Genomic DNA, 20,084 nt, shown 5'->3' with positions numbered 1-20,084 from the left:
AACTGTAATCACAAAATGCCTTCTGTAGGTCCTGTTACTATTGCAATGCCAGCAAAAACTGTAGCAACAGCCGCAGTTTCAGCCAATCCTCATCACTTCCCTTCTTCATTGTCCAATCAAAATGGAGTTTCTAGTCATGTGACCAGCAGTCCGCCACAAGACCCACCTACAACTTCAGTATTGACCAATGAGCAAGGCCAAGAAACAAATCAGCAACTGCAAGGATCGTCTAGTTTGGCAAACACTAAAGAGAAAACCCCAATGTGTCTAATCAATGAGTTAGCCCGTTTCAACAGGGTAAGTATGTAGAGCTAACATTTTACTTTGATTCATTAAGTGTTACTGTAGGTGTTATACCTTATGAGTGATAAGTGAATGAAAATTTTGGATTTAAAACATTAGACTGAATGGAGATCATGACTTCAAAGAAAATTTACAAAGTCACTTTTATTATATGATTTATGTATTAAACATACACAACATAGTTGTTGATGTTCAGAACTCAATTTGTATGAAATGCACTTGTGCTATCCTTATGTTTACTTTATCTGTTAATAAATGTAAATCATATTTTTAGTATTCATTGAAAAAAAAACACATAACCTAGTATTGCCCAGTATTACCTAGTTTAGGGAGTACTGCCCAGCCCGGGAAAACCCGGGTTTTCCCACCTGGGTTTTCCTTGGCGGTCAATCGTTTGCCAACCCTGCATTAGAGATCATGGATGACTCTAAAGCAAATATGCAAAGTCACTTTCATTATAGGATTAATGTAAACATTGTGTGAATAATCATTGTAGGTGACCCATCAGTATACGTTAGTTGACGAACAAGGTCCAGCTCACAAGAAGACCTTTTTCGTCAAGCTACAGATTGGTGATAAGGAGGAGTATTCTGCCTCGGGTCCCAGTATAAAGAAGGCCCAACATGCAGCTGCGGGGATAGCTCTAGAGAAAACTGAGTTCAAGCACCCACCTCCTAAATCAAGGAGAGGTGAAATCATAACTGAGGGTAAGAAATTACATGATACCAGTTTTGCTCTTAATCACTCAAGAACTGATAGAAAAAAAATATATGTATAGCTTGTAGGTTTCAAAGAAAAAGTCTGGCTATTACGATTGCTGCCACATCATTATCGGCATTGTCTTTTCACAAAAACTTAATTTTGTTTTTTAGTTTTAAAGTTATCAGTATGAAACTTGAAACGCTTGCTTATCATAACAAGAGGCAATTTTAAGACAATGGGCATTATTCTGAAAGCTGAATTTTTTGAGTTTTGCCCTTTTTTAACTTAGAATTTTGTAAAATTGCCTATGAAATAGAATTTTTTTTTTTTTAAAGTATAAAAGATATCAACATGAATCTTAGAATACTTGTTTGTAAAAATTAAGAAAAGCCATTAAGACAGACTGCTTGGTATTAAGAAAATCCATCAAGACAGACTGCTTGGTATTTAGAAAATCCATTAAGACAGACTGCTTGGTATTTAGAAAATCCATTAAGACAGACTGCTTGGTATTTAGAAGTCATGATGATAGAGGATGTTCTGGTATGAAAAAGACTGTTCAGTGGTTTTTTTCACCAAAATATTCGGCGAAATTCGGCCGCATTTCCCCCTCAAAATAGTATGTCCCCCACCCCCCCCTCAAAGCCTATAGGGCAGCCCGAATTTGCCTGCAATAAATATCTTTCTTTTTTTTTTTTGCAACTAACTGCCGAATAATGTTTTATTTAATGCCTGTATGAGTTACTGTTAAGCAAGGTTGTTTACAAATCGTTCTCTGGTATGTAAGGGGAGCTACTCCCGGCGTCCCAACAAGTTTAACATGCGATTCATCGATATTTTAGATCCGTATATTAAGAAAAAGAGACGTATTTTAAACTTTTTAAACTTCTAAGCTTCCCTTTTTCACCGCAAAGAAAACAATATAAAATAAGTAATCAAATAAAATTGCCCCTCCTATTACATTTTTCCCCCTCCAAACGGCACCAACCCCCTTCCCCCAAAAGTGAAAAAAAAACTGCTGTTTGGTATTAAGAATAGCCATTAATGTGATTGTACAGTTTGAGATTTGTTTACATAATGTGCTTGAACTGAGACACAAAATCAGAATGTGCTTTTGATTTTCAGTTGATGATATGATGTCTATTACACCAACAGTTGAACTCAATTCTCTGGCGATGAAAAGAGGAGAACCGGCTATTTATAGAAACATTGAAAACAGAAATCCACAGCCAATGTACTACCAACATAACTATGACTTCCGGGGCATGTACAATCAGAGGTATCTTGTATTTGAGTGACATTTTCAGGATTTTTTTTCCAGGATTTTGGGAACATAACCCATACCCATGGAATTGGGAATTTCAGCAATGTTTTGTAAAAACAATTGGGGGAAAAATGCATGATTGAAATTTTGCAGTGATTAAATGAATTCAAACAATCACTGTCTAGGATGGCATCTTTAAAGATGTAAGCACTATAACAGTGAAGTAGCTCTTATTTTCGAAGACTTAAGAATTTTTTTATTCAATATTTTTATTTTCGTTTGGGAATTTTTTCCTGTGGATTGGGAAAATAATATAATGAGTCTGTTTTCAATTGGGAATATGACCGAAAATCCGCTTTAAAATAAGCCAAAAAAATCCCTGATTTTTATATATGGTTGTTTCACTTGATTTCCCATTACTTCAGAAATCAGGAACTACACTCTTTCTGATAGTTAGATTTTATGGCTTTAAAAAAAGAAAGTATTGTAAAGTTAAAAAGGTGTATATGGGTGAAAATTTTCAAGATCATTCCTGAATTCAGGATTTTCAGATTTTGAAATGTGCTTTTTGGGGGATTTTAAAAACTTTCATTTTTCATTTATCAGGGCTTTTTTTCACATGTTGGGGAAGCAGCCCTGCCCTTAATTTTTACTGTATATTTGCAGAAGGGGAAGAAAAAAGTTTGTGTAAATTCAGTTTTTGTGGAAAACTGCATGATTTTAAAGAATTTTTCTTTGGGGAAGCAGCCATATAACGGCCCCTGCTATAGAAGGAAAAAAAGTCCTGTGACCATGTAGTTAGCTTAAATGTTTTATTATTATTCTCAATTTTTTAAAAAATACTGCATAATTGTCGTTATTTCAGGTATCATTACATGCGCCCTCCTAGATCGTTCTATGTTTCCCTGAAGGTTGGGACTCGTGAATTCATCGGTGAGGGTATATCAAGACAGACGGCTAGACACAACGCTGCGAAAAAAGCTCTAGAAATACTACGCAGTTTGAAAATACCAGAAAATACGGAACAAATTACGCAAGAAACCAATTTTAGTGTTGAACCTACAAAAGACGTTCCTGATGACGATGGTATGAGAATAGTTTTTGTAGAATTATCTCGGAAATAAACTTTTTTTAATCTAATAGATAGCAATTCTGAAAATATAAGGGCCACTTAACTTCTTTACCCTTAACACAAACTTTTTATGGTTTTATATCATAAATATGATGCTCAAATTAAGATTTATCAATTTTGCGAGTACCAAAAAGCATTATTTATGAAGATACTACCAAATTTAACATTTCATGTAAATAAAGGGAGGTAATAAAAAAGATATTTTCTATAAAGTCTAAGTCAAATTTTTCAATAAGAAATGAATGCATATATTCAAATGATTACATATAATATGTACAAATATTTGCTTCAATGTTTGAGAATTGTTTTATAAGCATAATTATATACATATATAAAATTTTATGTATGTGTGGTTTACAACCTCAATTACAACATACAGGATCTTTAAAGAGACAAAAGAATTTAAAAAAAAGAACTCCTGAAACTAAATATATACAATGTAATTATGTTTTTTGCATTTAATGAAACAAAAGTTGTTATTGCTAAATTGTTGTTAATATAAATGCATATAACATTGATGAATGGGATTAATTAGTGCTGCATATGCAGAATTCATGGTTTGAGAGGTAATATTGAAATTGATTTGAGTATTTGCGAGAAGAACTAATAATCTTCTGTTAACTAGTTTGATAGCTTCCTTTAATTGAAAAGTGTTCTGATCCAAAGTGATAAAGGGTACCGTAAGGGGTTGAAGTATGTCACATTAAGCACTTGACTAAATACACCCTAGAAAATTAGTTTACTCACCTAGAGGCATTCTGTTAGTTTGATTTCTTCTTTTTATGCTGATTTTAACATATTTTTGGTCCACCTTTCCTGGATAACTTAACTCGGTAATTAACAATTTCTCAGCAAGTGACTGAGTACTAATCCTACATGAATCTGAATCAATATTGAGATACAAACGACCATTTCACCTAGTGGCATGAGTCTTTGATTGTTAATCTTTTCTTTTTTACAGATGATACCAAGTCAGAAATTAGTTTAGTCCATGAGATAGCCCTCCGACACAATCTACCTGTGTCGTTTGATGTAAGTATATTATTATACACATTTTAAATACTTTGGAAGTGCACATCATATTTTGTCATTTATATTTCTTGAAATTTTTAGATGTTGATAAGTTACATATTTATTTTAACATTTGATGAAAGCTAAAAAAAATTAACCAGTATTGAATTTGCTGCCTGGAACTTCTCAATTCTGATGCTTTTGAGAAATGTTTTGTAACCCCAGTAAGGCTGGGACATATGATTTCTAGGTGAGAAACAGACACCTAGTATTGAAAAGACTTGATCAAATTACTTAATATAAGTATTTATTCAATGCCACATTCAGTGTGGGTTCGAATCTTGACAGGGACTTTGGATTCTTAAAGGTGCCTGTTTGGATTCGAACAGTATCCGAGGTCTTCCTCTACCAGTTAAGCTGGAAAGTTGCTGAATGACCGATACTGTGTTGGTGGGATAAAAACCTAATTAAAAAGAAAACAACAACAAAAAACACACATTTACATGAAAATAGACAGTTGTAAGTTAATGGTACGGACTAGAATGCTTGGCTGAAATGCAATTAAGCTCGACTGATGGCCAGGAATTTCAGTCTACCCAGGCAGCCAGTATTTTCACATCAAGTAAAACACAACTCATTTAACACCTTAGGGGCCAAAATGCCATTTTCAAGTATTGATGCCTACACTAGAAAATCTAGGCTATCTAATATGTCATAATTTAAATTGCTTGTAGGTGATACGAGAATCCGGTCCACCTCACATGAAGAACTTTGTAACACAGTGCCTTGTAGGAAGTTTTAAAACAGAAGCCGAGGGTAATAGTAAAAAGTTGTCAAAAAAACGAGCTGCAGATTTAATGCTGAAAGAATTACGAAATCTCCCATCTCTGCCTCCAAATATACCGAGACCGAAGACAAAACCTCCACCTACAAAGAAAAAGAATAGAAATCTAATCAAGGTTAGTAGTGATTGGATTATTGTTAGTTTTTATCCCCATTAAAGATTATACATTTTCAGTGGAGCATATTTTTGTCTGATTATCTTCCTGTCCCATTTTTTTACCCTTTGTGGCTGAGGGGTTGCCTTTAAGGGTTTAGGCATCAGAATTGCAGCCACCGTTTATCACGGCATGATCTTAAGAGGCCACTATAAAGGTTCGAATAACAGGAGTCTATGCATCTCTAAGCTCAAGTACTTTAAGTCGTTTTGACCCCTAGTGCCTAGAGTTGATTTAAGTTTGTAACATCTGAGAGCCAAAATTATCTTTCCTGTTTCGGCACCATATGATCTAAATTGTGTTGATGTGCCATAAATCAAACAAAACTTCTAGTGACACGTTTATTTATATTGACAGATTTCCTAGATTTTTTTCCCCATACATTGATTATAGTCATTAATAAAAAACTATAATTTCTGCCCAGTTTAAAATACTCAGTAATGGGGAGATTTCATTGATTTTAGATTGTACAAGAGTATTTTTTATGATTACGAGTTGTCTGTGTACATGTACTGTGTTGTTTACTCGATATGGTTGTTCTAAGCAGATGCAGAAAGCAGATCCTACGTATGGAGTGGGCATCAACCCTATATCCCGCCTTATACAGATACAACAAGCCCAGAAAAAGAAGGAGCCTGTCTACACATTACTGGCTGAGAGAGGTCTTCCTAGGCGTCGTGAATTTGTCATGCAGGTATAAAGTAGTTTTTTGAAGCATGTGAATTATCAGTGTTTAGTTCGGAAAGGGTGTTGCTTGTATATATTGATAAAGGCTTATTACAAGGAATATGTTTAAAATCTAGATGTTTTGATGGGGGGGGGGGGAAATGGTGATAAATTGCTAAAATAATGTGGTGTTTTTTTGTGTTTTATTTTTTTAATTTTTCTTTTGAAAATTGCTGTCAATACATATAGTTAAGGTAAATTTATGATGGTATTGTTGTCAAGACATTTCTTGTGTGGATATTTCTATTTTAACAATACTAATCATAACATGACTCTGTACTCATGCAGGTTCAGGTTGATGAGCAGACTTGTACCGGTGTAGGACCCAATAAAAAACTTGCGAAGAGGCATGCTGCCGAGGCCATGTTACAGTTGCTAGGTTACAATAAACCCTCACCACAACCTGCCAAACCAGCTATTAAAATGCAAGGAGATGTAAGTGTTCAACACTATTTTAAAAGCAGTAGTAGTGTTTATATGGGAAACACAAAAGGATTGTTATATTTAAGTGTTGTATAAATCATTTCAGCTACTATGAGGGGTGTCTGTGGCCAACTGGTTATGGTTGTTTACTTCAAACCATTTGTCTGTTACTACTGTGGGTTCAAATTCTTACAGGCACTATTGATTATTTCATGCGAGAAAGCTATCCAGCTAGCATATGGAATGTCAGTGGTTCTACTCAGGTGCCTGAAAAAAATGCACAGAAGGGTACCTATGGTCTTCCTCTACCAGTAAAGCTGGAAAGTTGCCATATTATCTGTACTGTTAAAGCCCAACCAAAACAGCTACTATAACTACAAGGGTTAAATGTAATCCAATTTAAAATTTCTGAAGGTATTATATATTCATATATCATAGTTTGTACTGCCTGACCACTTTCATAGTATAATTTATACACAGTTACTTAGATTATTATCTTGACTGGTTGAATACATACTAAAGATTGTTTATTTTTCAGACCAGTATGGGTGAAAAGAAAGTAACATTTTCTGATATTAATGATGAACAAGGTATGTGTTTGTATTTTTATCATGCTAAATTTTTATACTGGTCTTATCCTGCTTGATATTTAGAACTAAAGAGTTTCAATTTTAAAGCAGTTTTTAAAATGGAGAAAACCTTAGAGTTTAGTTGAAACATGTTTTGTTCTGAATTGATTTAAAAAAATATCATGCAGCTTATTTATAGTTTATACTATTTTTTTTTGTTCATTTGTATTGGAAGTTATGAGCTTATTGAAACACTCTTGAATCCGTTCCTCGGACCAATCAATACTAAGCAATGAGTGTAAAGTTTTTTTGCTAACGAAAACAATAGCTTGCCCCTGACAGGATTTGAACTCACACAGTCAGCGATCTTTGGATACAGCATATTTGTATTGCACTCAAGTCTATATCATTGAATAACCAGTACTGTATAAAAATAATTCGTTCCTGACCTGAGAAGGTCCTGAACTCATGATCTTCGGTTGAAATGCAGATACTTAACCTTATCATTTATAACATACTTTGGTCAGACTGCAGGAATATGATGGATGTACATAATGGACAGGTCATTAATGTCTGCAGATGATGACAATTATAACAATTGGCCACCATTAATGTCTTGATTTTTGTGCCGCCTTGAAAAAGGCGACATATAGGGGTTACTTTTGTCAGCAGCGTTGTTGTCGGCGTCTGTGTCGGCGGCACCCGCGTCCCCTTAAGCTTGTCCGGAGCATAAGTCAGTCATTATAAGTCGGATTGCTTTTTTATAATGACAGGAAGTGCAGTGCACAAGAACCGGTACTCTGCACTCCTTAATTTTTGAGTTATTGCCCTTTGTTAATTTTCATACTTTATTTTTGTCCAGGGCATTCCTCCTAAAGTATAAAAGCTATGGACTTGAAACTTCATAGGATGATAGATCTCATCAAGAAGAAGTGCAGTGCACAAGAACTATTACTCTATGCATTTCTTATTTTTTAAGTTATTGCCCTTTGTTAATTTTCATACTTTATTTTTGTCCAGGCCATTTCTCATAAATTATAAAAGCTATGGACTTGAAACTTCATAGGACGATAGATGTTATTGATAAGAAGTGCAGTGCACAAAAAATGCTGCTCTTTACTTTTTGAGTTATTGCCCTTTGTTAATTTTTCATATTTCATTTTTGTCCAGTCCATTTCTCTTCCGACTCGCGGACTTCTAGTTATGTAAAATAAAACTAATGTTATAAGACTTTGTAAACTATCTTAACAGTACAGTTTAGTGTAATAAAGTTATTTGATGAGTTGATAAACACTGTCTTAGTTTGATGTAAAAATTACAACTTTCAGGTCAGCAGGTTGTGAATGGTAGTAGACAGAAGGTGCCTGGCTTGTTGGTTCTTCCTGATAATAAACGTAATACATACAGTCATCTGAAAGGTTGGTATCTAGTTGGACTAACGTATATTTTGCATGTATGGTGGATATTACTGTCAATCAATAATCAATACACGTCAATTGGAAAAAGGATAATTTTGATTAATCAATTAAATGTATAGAAATTATGCAAACATGAAAATTCACCATAAACATATTGAGAAACCACTGTCTATGTCTAAACCAATGCCCTCATTATTTTATGGATATATTTCATAGCAGTGATGACAATAAAAAAAATGGTCAGAGAAAAATCATGCAATGGGCATTTATTTAAGAAGACACATCATGATTTTATGAAAAAAACATGTTTCTTTTTGCTTTTTTTTTACTAAAATCATTTTAACAGTTATGAAAATGAATTATACACAAGTGTAATTATTGATATATTGGTGTATCAATGATATTTGTCATGTGATATAGATATATCATGGATATGCTTTGTACTGAATCATTGACAGTTCTAATTATTAATGTAACGTTTTATTTTACCAACAAAGGACGTTATATAATTGATTTGATGAAGGATAGACAAGCACATTAATGATATTAAGTGTGGTAATTTTCCATGTGAATGTAGGTTTCTGACTTTGAAGTCTTCTATGTGAGGAAGCTATCAGGCTAGCTTGTTCGGATTTACTTATTACACTCCTATGGTGACCATTGCATAAAATGATGCAAAATGATGCTCCTAAGTCTTAAGTCTGCCTGTAAAAGCTTGAAAGTCATCAGATGATTTAAATTTAAAAGTTTGATAGTTCATATAAAATCTGATGTTTTATGATATTATACATGTAAGGTTATCATTTAGGTGTCAAAGGTCAGTATATACATGTATGGTTATCATTTAGGTGTCAAAGGTCAGTACACAGGTGGAGGTATGGTGAAAGCTACAAACAGAGCAGAACATCGTCTAAGGGATGTGTGTGGGAGAAGTAACATCGAGATCAAGTTTGATGAGTTTGCTGGTGCTGTAAGTTGTACAAATTTACTGTTATACACTGTTGTATCTTACATTAATGCATTTTTATACCCCAAAAATGAAGTTAGGGGGTGTGTATAGGAGTCACCCGGTGGTCAGTTGGTTGGTCGGTCGGTCCAGCGGTCCGTTGTATTTTCCATATCCGGAGCATAACTTGAAGACTAATGGTTGGAATTCAATACAACTTCATACAATGGTCAAGCACATTGAGAGGAAGTGCAGTGCACAAGAACTAAACTCCATCTTCAGTATTTGTAGAGTTATTGCCCTTTGTTCCTTTTCCTTGTCCAGTGCATAACTTAAAAACTAATGTTTAGAATTCAATCCTACTTCATACTATGGCCAAGCACAATGAGAGGAAATGTGGTGCTCAAGAAGCGTAACTCTTTCTGGACTTATTACAGAGTAATTTAATAAAACTTCATCAATGGTCAACCACATTGAAAGGAGATGCAACATACAAGAATCACAACTATCTTTAATTTGCCCACAGCCATAACTCTATTTCAATTATTTTACAAGGTATTCTGTTACTAGTTTAAGTTACTTCCTCATTTCCGAAGCAGTCTTGTAAGGGTATTAATCACATTTATTGATAGTTCTAGTTTAGGAGACCTGTGTGTAAGCAGTCTTACAAACAAAAATATGACTGCCCAGCAGGTTGCTATTATATTTTAAAAGATTGCACAATTTTTATGTGAATTTAGTCTAAATTACTTACTGATAATAATGAAACTGAATCTTAAACTTTGAACATTCTTTTCTCTTTTTTACTTACAAAACAAGAAAACAAAGCATATGAATGAGACAGATGTAATTTTCAAGTTAACATATGAACAATATTCCTCTAGTTTATTTCATTAATATAACCAATTTACGCATATAAGGAATATGATGTATCCACCAATAAAAAAAATCAGACAGATTATATTATACAGAAATGGATGGTGGATTTGCTAGTGAACACAAAGTTTAGCAATAATGATAACCAGAGATTAGGATGGTACTGAAATATGTTTATCTTGTTGTAGAATAATCCGAGCGAGTTTTTAAGTCGACTCATCATTGCCTCCAACCCACCACACACCCTGCACGGGTCCGGCCCCACCCCAGATGCTGCCCGAGATGCTGCTTCTCTTACTGCTCTAAAGATCCTCTCGGAAATGGGCATGGGAAAAGATGAAGTTAACGTGAATATGGCTGCTGGTGATGGGTAAGTATCTTGTGTTTTTATTGTGTTTTATTATGCCCCCATTTCGAAGAAAAGGGGGTATATTGCTTTGCACTTGTCGGTCCGTCGGTCTGTCGGTCCGTCGGTCCGTAGACCAAATGGTTTCCGAGTGATAACTAAAGAACCCTTAGGCCTAGGAACTTCAAACTTGGTATGGTGATTGGTCATGACCAGTAGATGAACCCTATTGATTTTGGGGTCAAGGGGTCAAAGGTCAAGGTCACATTGACCTTGTAAGCAAAAACGGTTTCCGATCAATAACTAAAGAACTTTAAGGCCTAGGAACTTCAAACTTGGTATGGTGATTGGTCATGATCAGTAGATGACCCCTATTGATTTTGGGGTCAAGGGGTCAAAGGTCAAGGTCACATTGACCTTGTAAGCAAAAACGGTTTCCGATCAATAACTAAAGAACTTTAAGGCCTAGGAACTTCAAACTTGGTATGGTGATTGGTCATGATCAGTAGATAACCCCTATTGATTTTGGGGTCAAGGTGTCAAAGGTCAAGGTCACATTGACCTCTTGGGTAAAAACGGTTTCCGATCAATAACGCAGGAACCCTTAGGCCTAGGGACTTCAAACTTGATATGGTGATTGGTCATGATCAGTAGATGACCCCTATTGATTTTGGGGTCAAGGGGTCAAAGGTCAAGGTCACATTGACCTCTTAGGTAAAAACGGTTTCGGATCAATAACTAAAGAACCCTTAGGCCTAGGAACTTCAAACTTGGTATGGTGATTGGTCATGACCAGCAGATGACCCCTATTGATATTGGGGTTAAGGGGTCAAAGGGCAAGGTCACATTGACCTTGTAGGTAAAAATGCTTTCCAATCAATAACTTAAGAACCCTTAGGCCTAGGAACTTCAAACTTGGTATGGTGATTGGTCATGACCAGCAGATGACCTATTGATTTTGGGGTCAAGGGGTCAAAGGTCAAGGTCACATTGACCTTGTAGGTAAAAATGGTTTCCGATCAATTAACTAAAAACGCTTAGGCCTAGGAACTTCAAACTTTGTATGATGATTGGTCATGACCAGCAGATGACCCCTATTTAGTTTTTGGTCAAGGGGTCAAAGGTCAAGGTCACATTGACCTTGTAAGTAAAAACAGTTTCTGATCAATAACTTAAGAACGCTTAGGCCTAGGAACTTCAAACTTGGTATGGTGATTTGTCATGACCAGCAGATTACCCCTATTGATTTTGGGATCAAGGGGTCAAAGGTCAAGGTCACATTGACATTGTAAGTAAAAACGGTTTCTGATCAATAACTAAAGAACGCTTCGGCCTAGGAACTTCAAACTTGGCATGGTGATTGGTCATGAGCAGCAGATGACCCCTATTGATTTTGGGGTCAAAGGTCAAGGTCACATTGACCTTGTATGTTAAAACGCTTTCCGATCAATAACTAAAGAACCCTTAGGCCTAGGAACTTCAAACTTGGTATGGTGATTGGTCATGACCAGCAGAGGACCTATTGATTTTGGGGTCAAGGGGTCAAAGGTTAAGGTCACATTGACCTTGTAGGTAAAAACGGTTTCTCATCAATTAACTAAAAACCCTTAGGCCTAGGAACTTCAAACTTTGTATGATGATTGGTCGTGACCAGCAGATGACCCCTATTGAGTTTTGGGTCAAGGGGTCAAAGGTTAAGGTCATGACCAGTAGATACTTGATAACCCTTATTAATTGTTTGATCACTGGGTCAGAAGTCATGCATAATAACCTTATCACATGACTAATTGGCTGCTGATAGGGGGCATACATGTTTTACAAACATATCTTGTTTAAATTGATTTATCTCTTCACTTGCATCATCCCAATCTACTTGTATTTTTCCCATATTTGTATAATTTCAATACTCTATGTGTGCAGCATTCTTAGCTCAACTTTGATATCGGATATTTTTTTACAGAGTATATGTTGAACTGTTATTTTTGTAACAAAAAGTATCATTTTAAATGTTCGTATTGATATATGAACATATATGAAGATATGCCTGCCATTCCAATTAAAAAAGAGACACACATATAATTCTATATTTCGTTCTCATATACAGATAGGGGGAAGTATCTATATTCTACAGTGCCATTTTTGTGTTGTCAGAACTACTCCTCAGATACTACTGATGCAATTTCATCAAAACTTTACAGGAATGATCAATACCATGTCTAGTTGTGCATCTCACCAACATTTTAGGTTCAATGATTTTTGTCAGAGATAAAGCCCTTTAATGATTTTAATTTTTAAAATTTGTCTTATACGACTTACGCAATTGCAATGAAAGTTTACAGGATTGATCTATAGCTCAGGTACTTGCACATATTACACAGGTTTTCTGGTTGAAAGATTTTTGGCCGAGTAATGACCCTTGAATAAAAAATGCATTTTGTCCTGTTAAAAATTTTTTGTGTCTCCTGCTACACAGTAGCTGCAACATGCAATTGGCTATCATGAGGCGACACATGTGATCACTGATCGCCTTTGTTGATAACAATTAAAATATTTTCTGCTTTGTTTTCTTTTCAGGCCACAGATAAAGGGCTAACTCAGAGATGGTCAAATTGAAATAGACGGGTCAAGAAAACGAACGTTTTTTTTCAGCAAATATTAATCGATCAAGACAATAATATGTATAAAATGCCATTTATGTATGAACTGTTTCACAGTTCAGCTGTAAATTGCGTTTGAGGAATATTTGCTAGGAACTGTTGGTTATTTTGACCCGTGTATAATTATGATGTACTATGAAGACAAGTAAAGTATATTTTAACATGGAGGAAAACTATATTGTGTGCAATACTTGAGACTTTATTTACAAATATAGTTAACAGATTGGGTATTTCAAATATATTTTTAGCGAGTATTTCACACGAGTGTGTGTATGAACAGTGTAAGGTGTTATTCTAAAAATAGTATCCACACAATTATTTTTGCATGCTTGTTATTGGGAGTGTTTCTAGAGTTAGCTGCGTGTTGATTTATTTTGTGTAATTTTGTTCAAATGTAAAGTACAAACTCATGAAATAGAGAAAAAAAAATACCAGAAATTATAAATTGGTATATCTTGACTAAAATAGTAAGAAATAGGAACCTACAATATTGCAGCTTTTACAGTGTAGATTTTTTTTCTCTACAATGTTGAACTGAAAACAGATTGTCAAGATTCCTCAAATGAGGTTTGAAATTACTTTATGGTACTGGAGTTGTTATTTTGCAATTGAGCCGCATCATGACAAAACCAACATAATGGGTTTGCGACCACCATGGATCCAGACCAGCCTGCGCATCCGCGCAGTCTGATCAGGATTCATGCTGTTCGCTATCAGTTTATTTACTTGTTATAGGGTCTGTAAGCGAACAGCATGGATCCTGATCAGATCCATGCTGGTCGCAAACGCATTATGTTGGTTTTGTCATGGCACAGCTCAATTATAATTTCTTAAGAAAATATGATATACTGTGAATTTATTTGATTTTGTGGGCATGAAGTTTCGTGGTTTTGTCATAAAAAACATTTTTGTGGCTTCTTTAATTGGTTGATTGACTTTTTATTCAGAAGAAATAAATCAACAAATAATGTAATGATTTTACAGCCGGCAAAATGAAATTTGTCAGATCTGAAATTCATGGACTGACCCAGACACGTAAAAACCATGAAAATTACTGCCCCACAAAAGATAATGATTTTACAATAACTGTGTAAGATATTCTATAGTTGTTGATTATTAAATATTAGGATAATAGATTTGTACTAGTAGATTACATTAACATATTTGAGAATACCCAATTGTTACATAAAATATTTAATTTTCCTTCATGTTACAATTATTTCCACCAACATTTATTGTGTGGTTTTTGTATTTCTTCATATAAACAGGAATACAAAAATGATGTACAATTTATATTTTTTTGTTTGTTGTAAATTTTTGTATTCTATGCCAGCTTATTGTTTTCTGAATACAAAAATCTTCAATTTTTTTTTTTTTACAAGACAAGAAGACATGTTATATTTGTCATTTAGTAAATTATCAGTGGTATCAGGGTATAGTTGTGGTATATTATAATGTGTACAAGGGATTCTGTGGCAGAATTGTATACCCTAGGTAGTGAACTTCAAAGGACCTGCCCCATTGTTAGTGTGGGTTTGAATTCTGTTTAAGATGTTGGATTATTTCATATAAGGAAGCTATTCTGAATTCACTTAATTTTGTGGGCATGAAATTTTATGATTTTGTCGAAAGAGACGAATTTAGTCTTGTTTTTATTTTACAGTCACCTAATTGATTTTTCCTGTCACACATTATAATACTACTCTTTACATCATATACATGTATATATTAATATGTACTTTGAAAATAGAGGCAAGCTTTTGCAAGTTTCAATTATAGATGATGCTTTCAGCTGCCTTGTTCTATATAATGCACATATTTTGATGTATTACTAAATGACAAAATGGTCTTCTTCTTTTTGTTTCAATGTTTTATTTATGACTGTTGGATGTCTTCATATTCAATCATTAAATGCTTCAAAGGTGCTCATTCACAGTGCTGTCAAATGTTGATTTGATTTTGATTTGATAAAGGAGGGATGGACTTGTTAATGATTTAATTTGTTTGAAACACCATGAGTGTTATTGAAATTTTTGTGGAAACTACAAATGAAGTTTTTTTTCTGGGTCTGTACTGCTGCATGTTTAACATCCAATTATTTTGTTAATGACATTATTCAAAACTAAATACCAGATCCAAAGTCAAAACTAGTGATATGATCCAAATTCTTAAACAAGTTCAGTTAAAAACATAAAGAGTGTAAGATTAACAAATCATCATATCTGATGCCGTGGATGAGCATCTTTCTTTTATATGCTATATGTTTGCAAATATCTAGTCTTTTTTTTAAGTCCCTTATTACTGTAAAAACTGCTCTTACAGTTGAGACAAAAAAAAATTAAAAATTTTCTCTGTCTTAGAAAAGATTACATATTACACATAGTGTTCTTTTTATGTACGTCTAACATAGCTGTGTTATGTAAGGTTACTTCAGATAAAATGACAAGTTCACTTGCAATGTGTTTTATAGATTTTGTCTTATTTACTTACACAAAATGTGATAATAGAATGAAATAAAACCATGGAGATTCATTTTTTTTTGTTCTACAAAGTTATTTATTTTTCTCTAGCCATATCTCGACATTGTAACATACTTCTACATGAAAATTATTATTATCATTTTATAAGCCTGAAAAAAATTCTTGTTAAAATATAATTTAAGTATCTAAATGTTTTAGGAGAAATTTTTATGTAGCATTGTTGGAAAATAGTATGACTGTTATGTAAAGTTATATTAAGAATGGGTTATTTTCCATATTTATTGTAAACTAACCCATTTTTTTGGCTTCATATCATTATATTATTTTTTTCTTACTAAATATCTACAGATGCATTTACAAATATTGTATTATCACAAAGGAAAAAGTTCATGTTTATTTTTCCATATTTAGATATATTTAATATTTAACTAATTTTGTTTGATATATGTTTGGTCTAATGATGTTATCCGGAACTTGGCAAATTTTGATTTTTCCAAGCTAGTCTTCCAGTAGCAACAAACTTTTACCATTACAGCTTCATAAAGCACTATTGCTTACAATAGATAAGTCATTGTGCGTCACTTATTTTCGAAGCTATAACTGTAAAAATTTGTTTGTACCCCCTGATTAGCTTGGAAAAACCCAAAATATTCTTATTTGCGGAGTAAGTCAGTCAAGGTTAACCTTTACCCTTGCCTAATGATAATTAGACTTTGCCACTAGTATAAAGCCAGGCCAGCCTGCATACCTGTACAGTTTGACAAAGATTTATACAATTGGCTAACTTTGTATTTCCATATAAATATCTCATAATTGATAATGGACTGTCGCCACCCCACAAAATAGATATGCAAACTTGACCAGTACTTTTAAGAAATTCAGCAGGTTAAGCGTCAACGAGTGAACTTTTTAAAACAAACATGATTTATCATTTTTGATAGTTGATATAATTAAATAACTGTAAAAGCGGATGTTTCCAAAAAGTTCGCGAATTTAAAATTCCAGACATTTCGCATGAAGAAATATTAGCCAATCATGTAAGGGTAGAATTTTAATGACAGATTGGTTGATATTACGCTAGAGAAAATTTTAGCGATTTTGTCAATTCATGAAATTCGCCAATATTTCCGTATCAGCAGCTTAACCACTTACACAGTATATGGTTGATGGCAAGGTACATTGCTGCCTGCCACAGATGAAGTTACAAAAAATACTTTTTTAAAACCTTTTTTACTTAGGTGTATTAAAAGCAATTGTGTTTTGTATCATGTTGGTTTCATAATTGTGTTTTCGGGTTGTATATTATTAAGATGAGTGATCAAGAATGCTTTGTTTTGTTGTGTGTCATGTGAGACTGATTATACATGTATATTAAATTTAACACAGCTGATCATTTACAGTACTAGCAGGTAACCATTTAACATAACTATATTTATAGTAAAATTGCTGAAGTTTCAAATTTAAAAATTGGACATGTCCATTATAGAATTTGTTTTTTTGTTTGTTTTTTTTGTTTGTTTTTTTTTTTTGGGGGGGGGGGGGGGTTAATGTAAGGGTTAACGTAATTAAGATTTTGGCTTTTATATGATATTTGTATGATATAATAAAATTGACCTTCAAACTTTGACAGTTACATTTGACACTGTGTAATTGAATAAATGTTAATATAATTTGTACATTATATGAAATTTTACAATCTCCCTTACTTTGAAAGATGTAACCCCCATCAGATTCTTACATGGTTTGTCTTTGAAAATGATCTGATGATTTCTATTATGCTTCCTCAGAATTTTTCGATAGAGCATATAGTTGCTGAGTTGTCTTTCCATCCGTCCGTCTGTCTGCCACTATAACTTACAGTTACTCATAGCACCTTGATTTATAAACTTATCCTTTAGATATTTGATGTGTTGGTACCTTCTGTGAACCTCGACCATAAGATGGGGTCACGGTCGGGGTCACTGAGGTTGAAAAATTGATTTTCACACTAAAGGTAGTGATTTTAGTTTTCAACAAAGTCCTATCTCTTGATTTTTAAAATTTGAACTATATACATGTATGTACATTGCATTTCTTCTTGTAGTAACACAGCTAGAATGAAAGATACATATCTATTCGAGTTTTGAAATGTTAAAGGCATTCACCTAGGTTTTAGTGGGGGGGGATTCGTTTTTCTTTTTTTTTAGAAAAAAAGTTAGTAATTCTTGTTATCATATTGTAGTTGAAATAATACGTTCCGCTAATGAAGTTGAAAATATGGAGTAATTTCTTGCTTAAAAGAAACATATTTTTTTTTATCTTGTTTGCCTTTATTATTATTCACATTATATTTCTTTGATTGAAGAAAAAAAAGCATGTGATTTTAAATTGTTTAATGTACAGTATACTACTTTTACACTTCAATTATATGAATGCAGAAATAAAAATGAGGATTTTTTTACATGTTTTAACAGTATGCTTCTTGAGTGAATTTATGTCATTTTGAATTAGTGTGTTACTTTATAGATGAATGTTTGTTAGATAAGTGTATAAAATAATTGTTTTATGAGTTAATGCGTGGGTTAATGCAATATAAAATAACATGTTTAAAAACAAAAATAAAAATAGCAATGCATGATATACATATAGTTAGCCTTATTTTTCTAAAAACCTTTCAGATGTTTTAGCACGGCCTTTGTGGCCGAGTGGTTATGATTACTGACTTCGAACCAAGTGCCCCTAAACAATGTTGGTTTGATTCCCATCAGGAGCTATGGATTATTTCATATGCTAGCTTGTGGAAGGTCAGTGTTTGTACTTTGGTGCCTGCTTGTGCCTTAAAAAGTGCACGGAGGAATTGCACGACTAAAGACGAAAGTCAATATGGCCCTTCTCATTTGTACCGGACTATCTAGGAAACCGAAGTGAACCTTCATGCTACAAATGATTGTTAATTCAGCTTAAAGTGTTTCTAGAAGCTAATAATTGTGGCCACTTTTACTTCTCCTGTCATAATTCTGTATAGTCGTTTTTAAGTTATTCAGGAATCCACTCACCCTTCTTTTGTTATCGTGCACTGATAATAATATCTTGTGTCAGAAAGCTGTCATTTTGCTTCATACACGTATGCATCTTCTCTTTTGAAACAAAAGTGTTTTGTTTTAAGGAAACTGTTGGCTGTGTAACTATTACACAAATATTTCTTCTAAATTGCATTCGAATTTTAAAGGGAACATCATTACAAAGCTTTAGATTATCTATATGTTATATAGATGATGTTACCTGACCACAAACTTTCAAATTTATGATGAGCAACGTTTTAATGTCTACCAGTTGATGGATCTAGTAGGAGAGCGTCCTTTTCATTTGAGAGAAACCCCGGGTCCCCCCTTCATATGTGAGAAACCGAGGGTCCCCCCTTCATATGCGAGAAACCGAGGGTCCCCCCTATATATGCGAGAAACCGAGGGTCCCCCCTTCATATGCGAGAAACTGAGGGTCCCCCCTTCATATGCGAGAAACCGAGGATCCCCCTTCATATGCGAGAAACCGAGGGTCCCCCTTTCATTTGCGAGAAACCGATGGTCCGATCCACATTCTGGCGGCCACACACAAAAAAAAAACATGCTGAGAATATAATACAAACAAAATGTAGGAAAAAACAACTAGGACTGATCAAGGTTATGAAGATTTCTAAGTTCAAACTCGATCTTGAATATTTTATTGGTCAGAGACCAGCAAATAATGTATTTTGACCACAGGGACTCGGCACAGTGTTGGGATAGTGTAAAAAGTAATTCTAGAAAAAATAAATACTGTATATACATGTATGATAGTCTATATATTATATACAGTATCTTTTTCTCTGTATATTATATAATTATACAGTATATATTTTTTCTAGAATTACTCTTTATACTATCCCAACACTGTGCCGAGCCCCTGTGGTTGATATTGGAGGATATTGTCAACCAGAGAACTGGTATATAACCCGAGAACAGGTATATAACCCCAACAGTCTAGTGTATTTGAGCCGCGTCACGACAAAACCAACACTGGGTTTGCGACCAGCATGGATCCAGACTAGCCTGCGCATCCGTGCAGTCTGATCAGGATCCATGATGTTCGCTTACCAACTCTATTACAAGTAGAGAAACTGATAGCGAACAGCATGGATCCTGATCCGACTGCGCGGATGCGCAGGCATGTCTGGATCCATGCTGGTCGCAAACCCATTATGTTGGTTTTGTCTTG

At 34.1% G+C, this 20,084-nt stretch overlaps 1 protein-coding gene across 3 annotated transcripts; it reads left to right on the top strand.

Moving 5' to 3' along the window:
• LOC132757494 (double-stranded RNA-binding protein Staufen homolog) lies at positions 1-18,470 on the top strand. 3 transcript variants are annotated; one of them, XM_060748790.1, is made up of 13 exons: positions 1-297; positions 800-1,010; positions 2,131-2,284; positions 3,135-3,355; positions 4,363-4,433; positions 5,147-5,371; positions 5,958-6,104; positions 6,425-6,571; positions 7,098-7,149; positions 8,457-8,546; positions 9,395-9,516; positions 10,557-10,738; positions 13,289-18,470. In XM_060748790.1, exons 1-13 carry the CDS (start codon positions 16-18, stop codon positions 13,305-13,307), a joined length of 1,923 nt encoding a protein of 640 aa, XP_060604773.1. In that variant the 5' UTR covers positions 1-15; the 3' UTR covers positions 13,308-18,470. The 3 variants fall into 3 exon arrangements, with proteins under 3 accessions (XP_060604773.1, XP_060604771.1, XP_060604774.1); XM_060748788.1 differs by having other exon boundaries at positions 5,955-6,104; XM_060748791.1 differs by lacking the exon at positions 13,289-18,470 and having other exon boundaries at positions 5,955-6,104; positions 9,355-9,516; positions 10,557-10,698.
• Positions 18,471-20,084: the final 1,614 nt, after the last annotated feature.

This window comes from Ruditapes philippinarum, unplaced genomic scaffold (assembly GCF_026571515.1).
Source record: "Ruditapes philippinarum isolate M1 unplaced genomic scaffold, ASM2657151v2 ctg1267_1_1_1_1, whole genome shotgun sequence".
In the NCBI taxonomy this organism is placed as follows: domain Eukaryota; kingdom Metazoa; phylum Mollusca; class Bivalvia; order Venerida; family Veneridae; genus Ruditapes; species Ruditapes philippinarum.
Note: the sequence above shows the minus strand (reverse complement) of the source record. Positions and strands in the feature narration are given on the sequence as shown.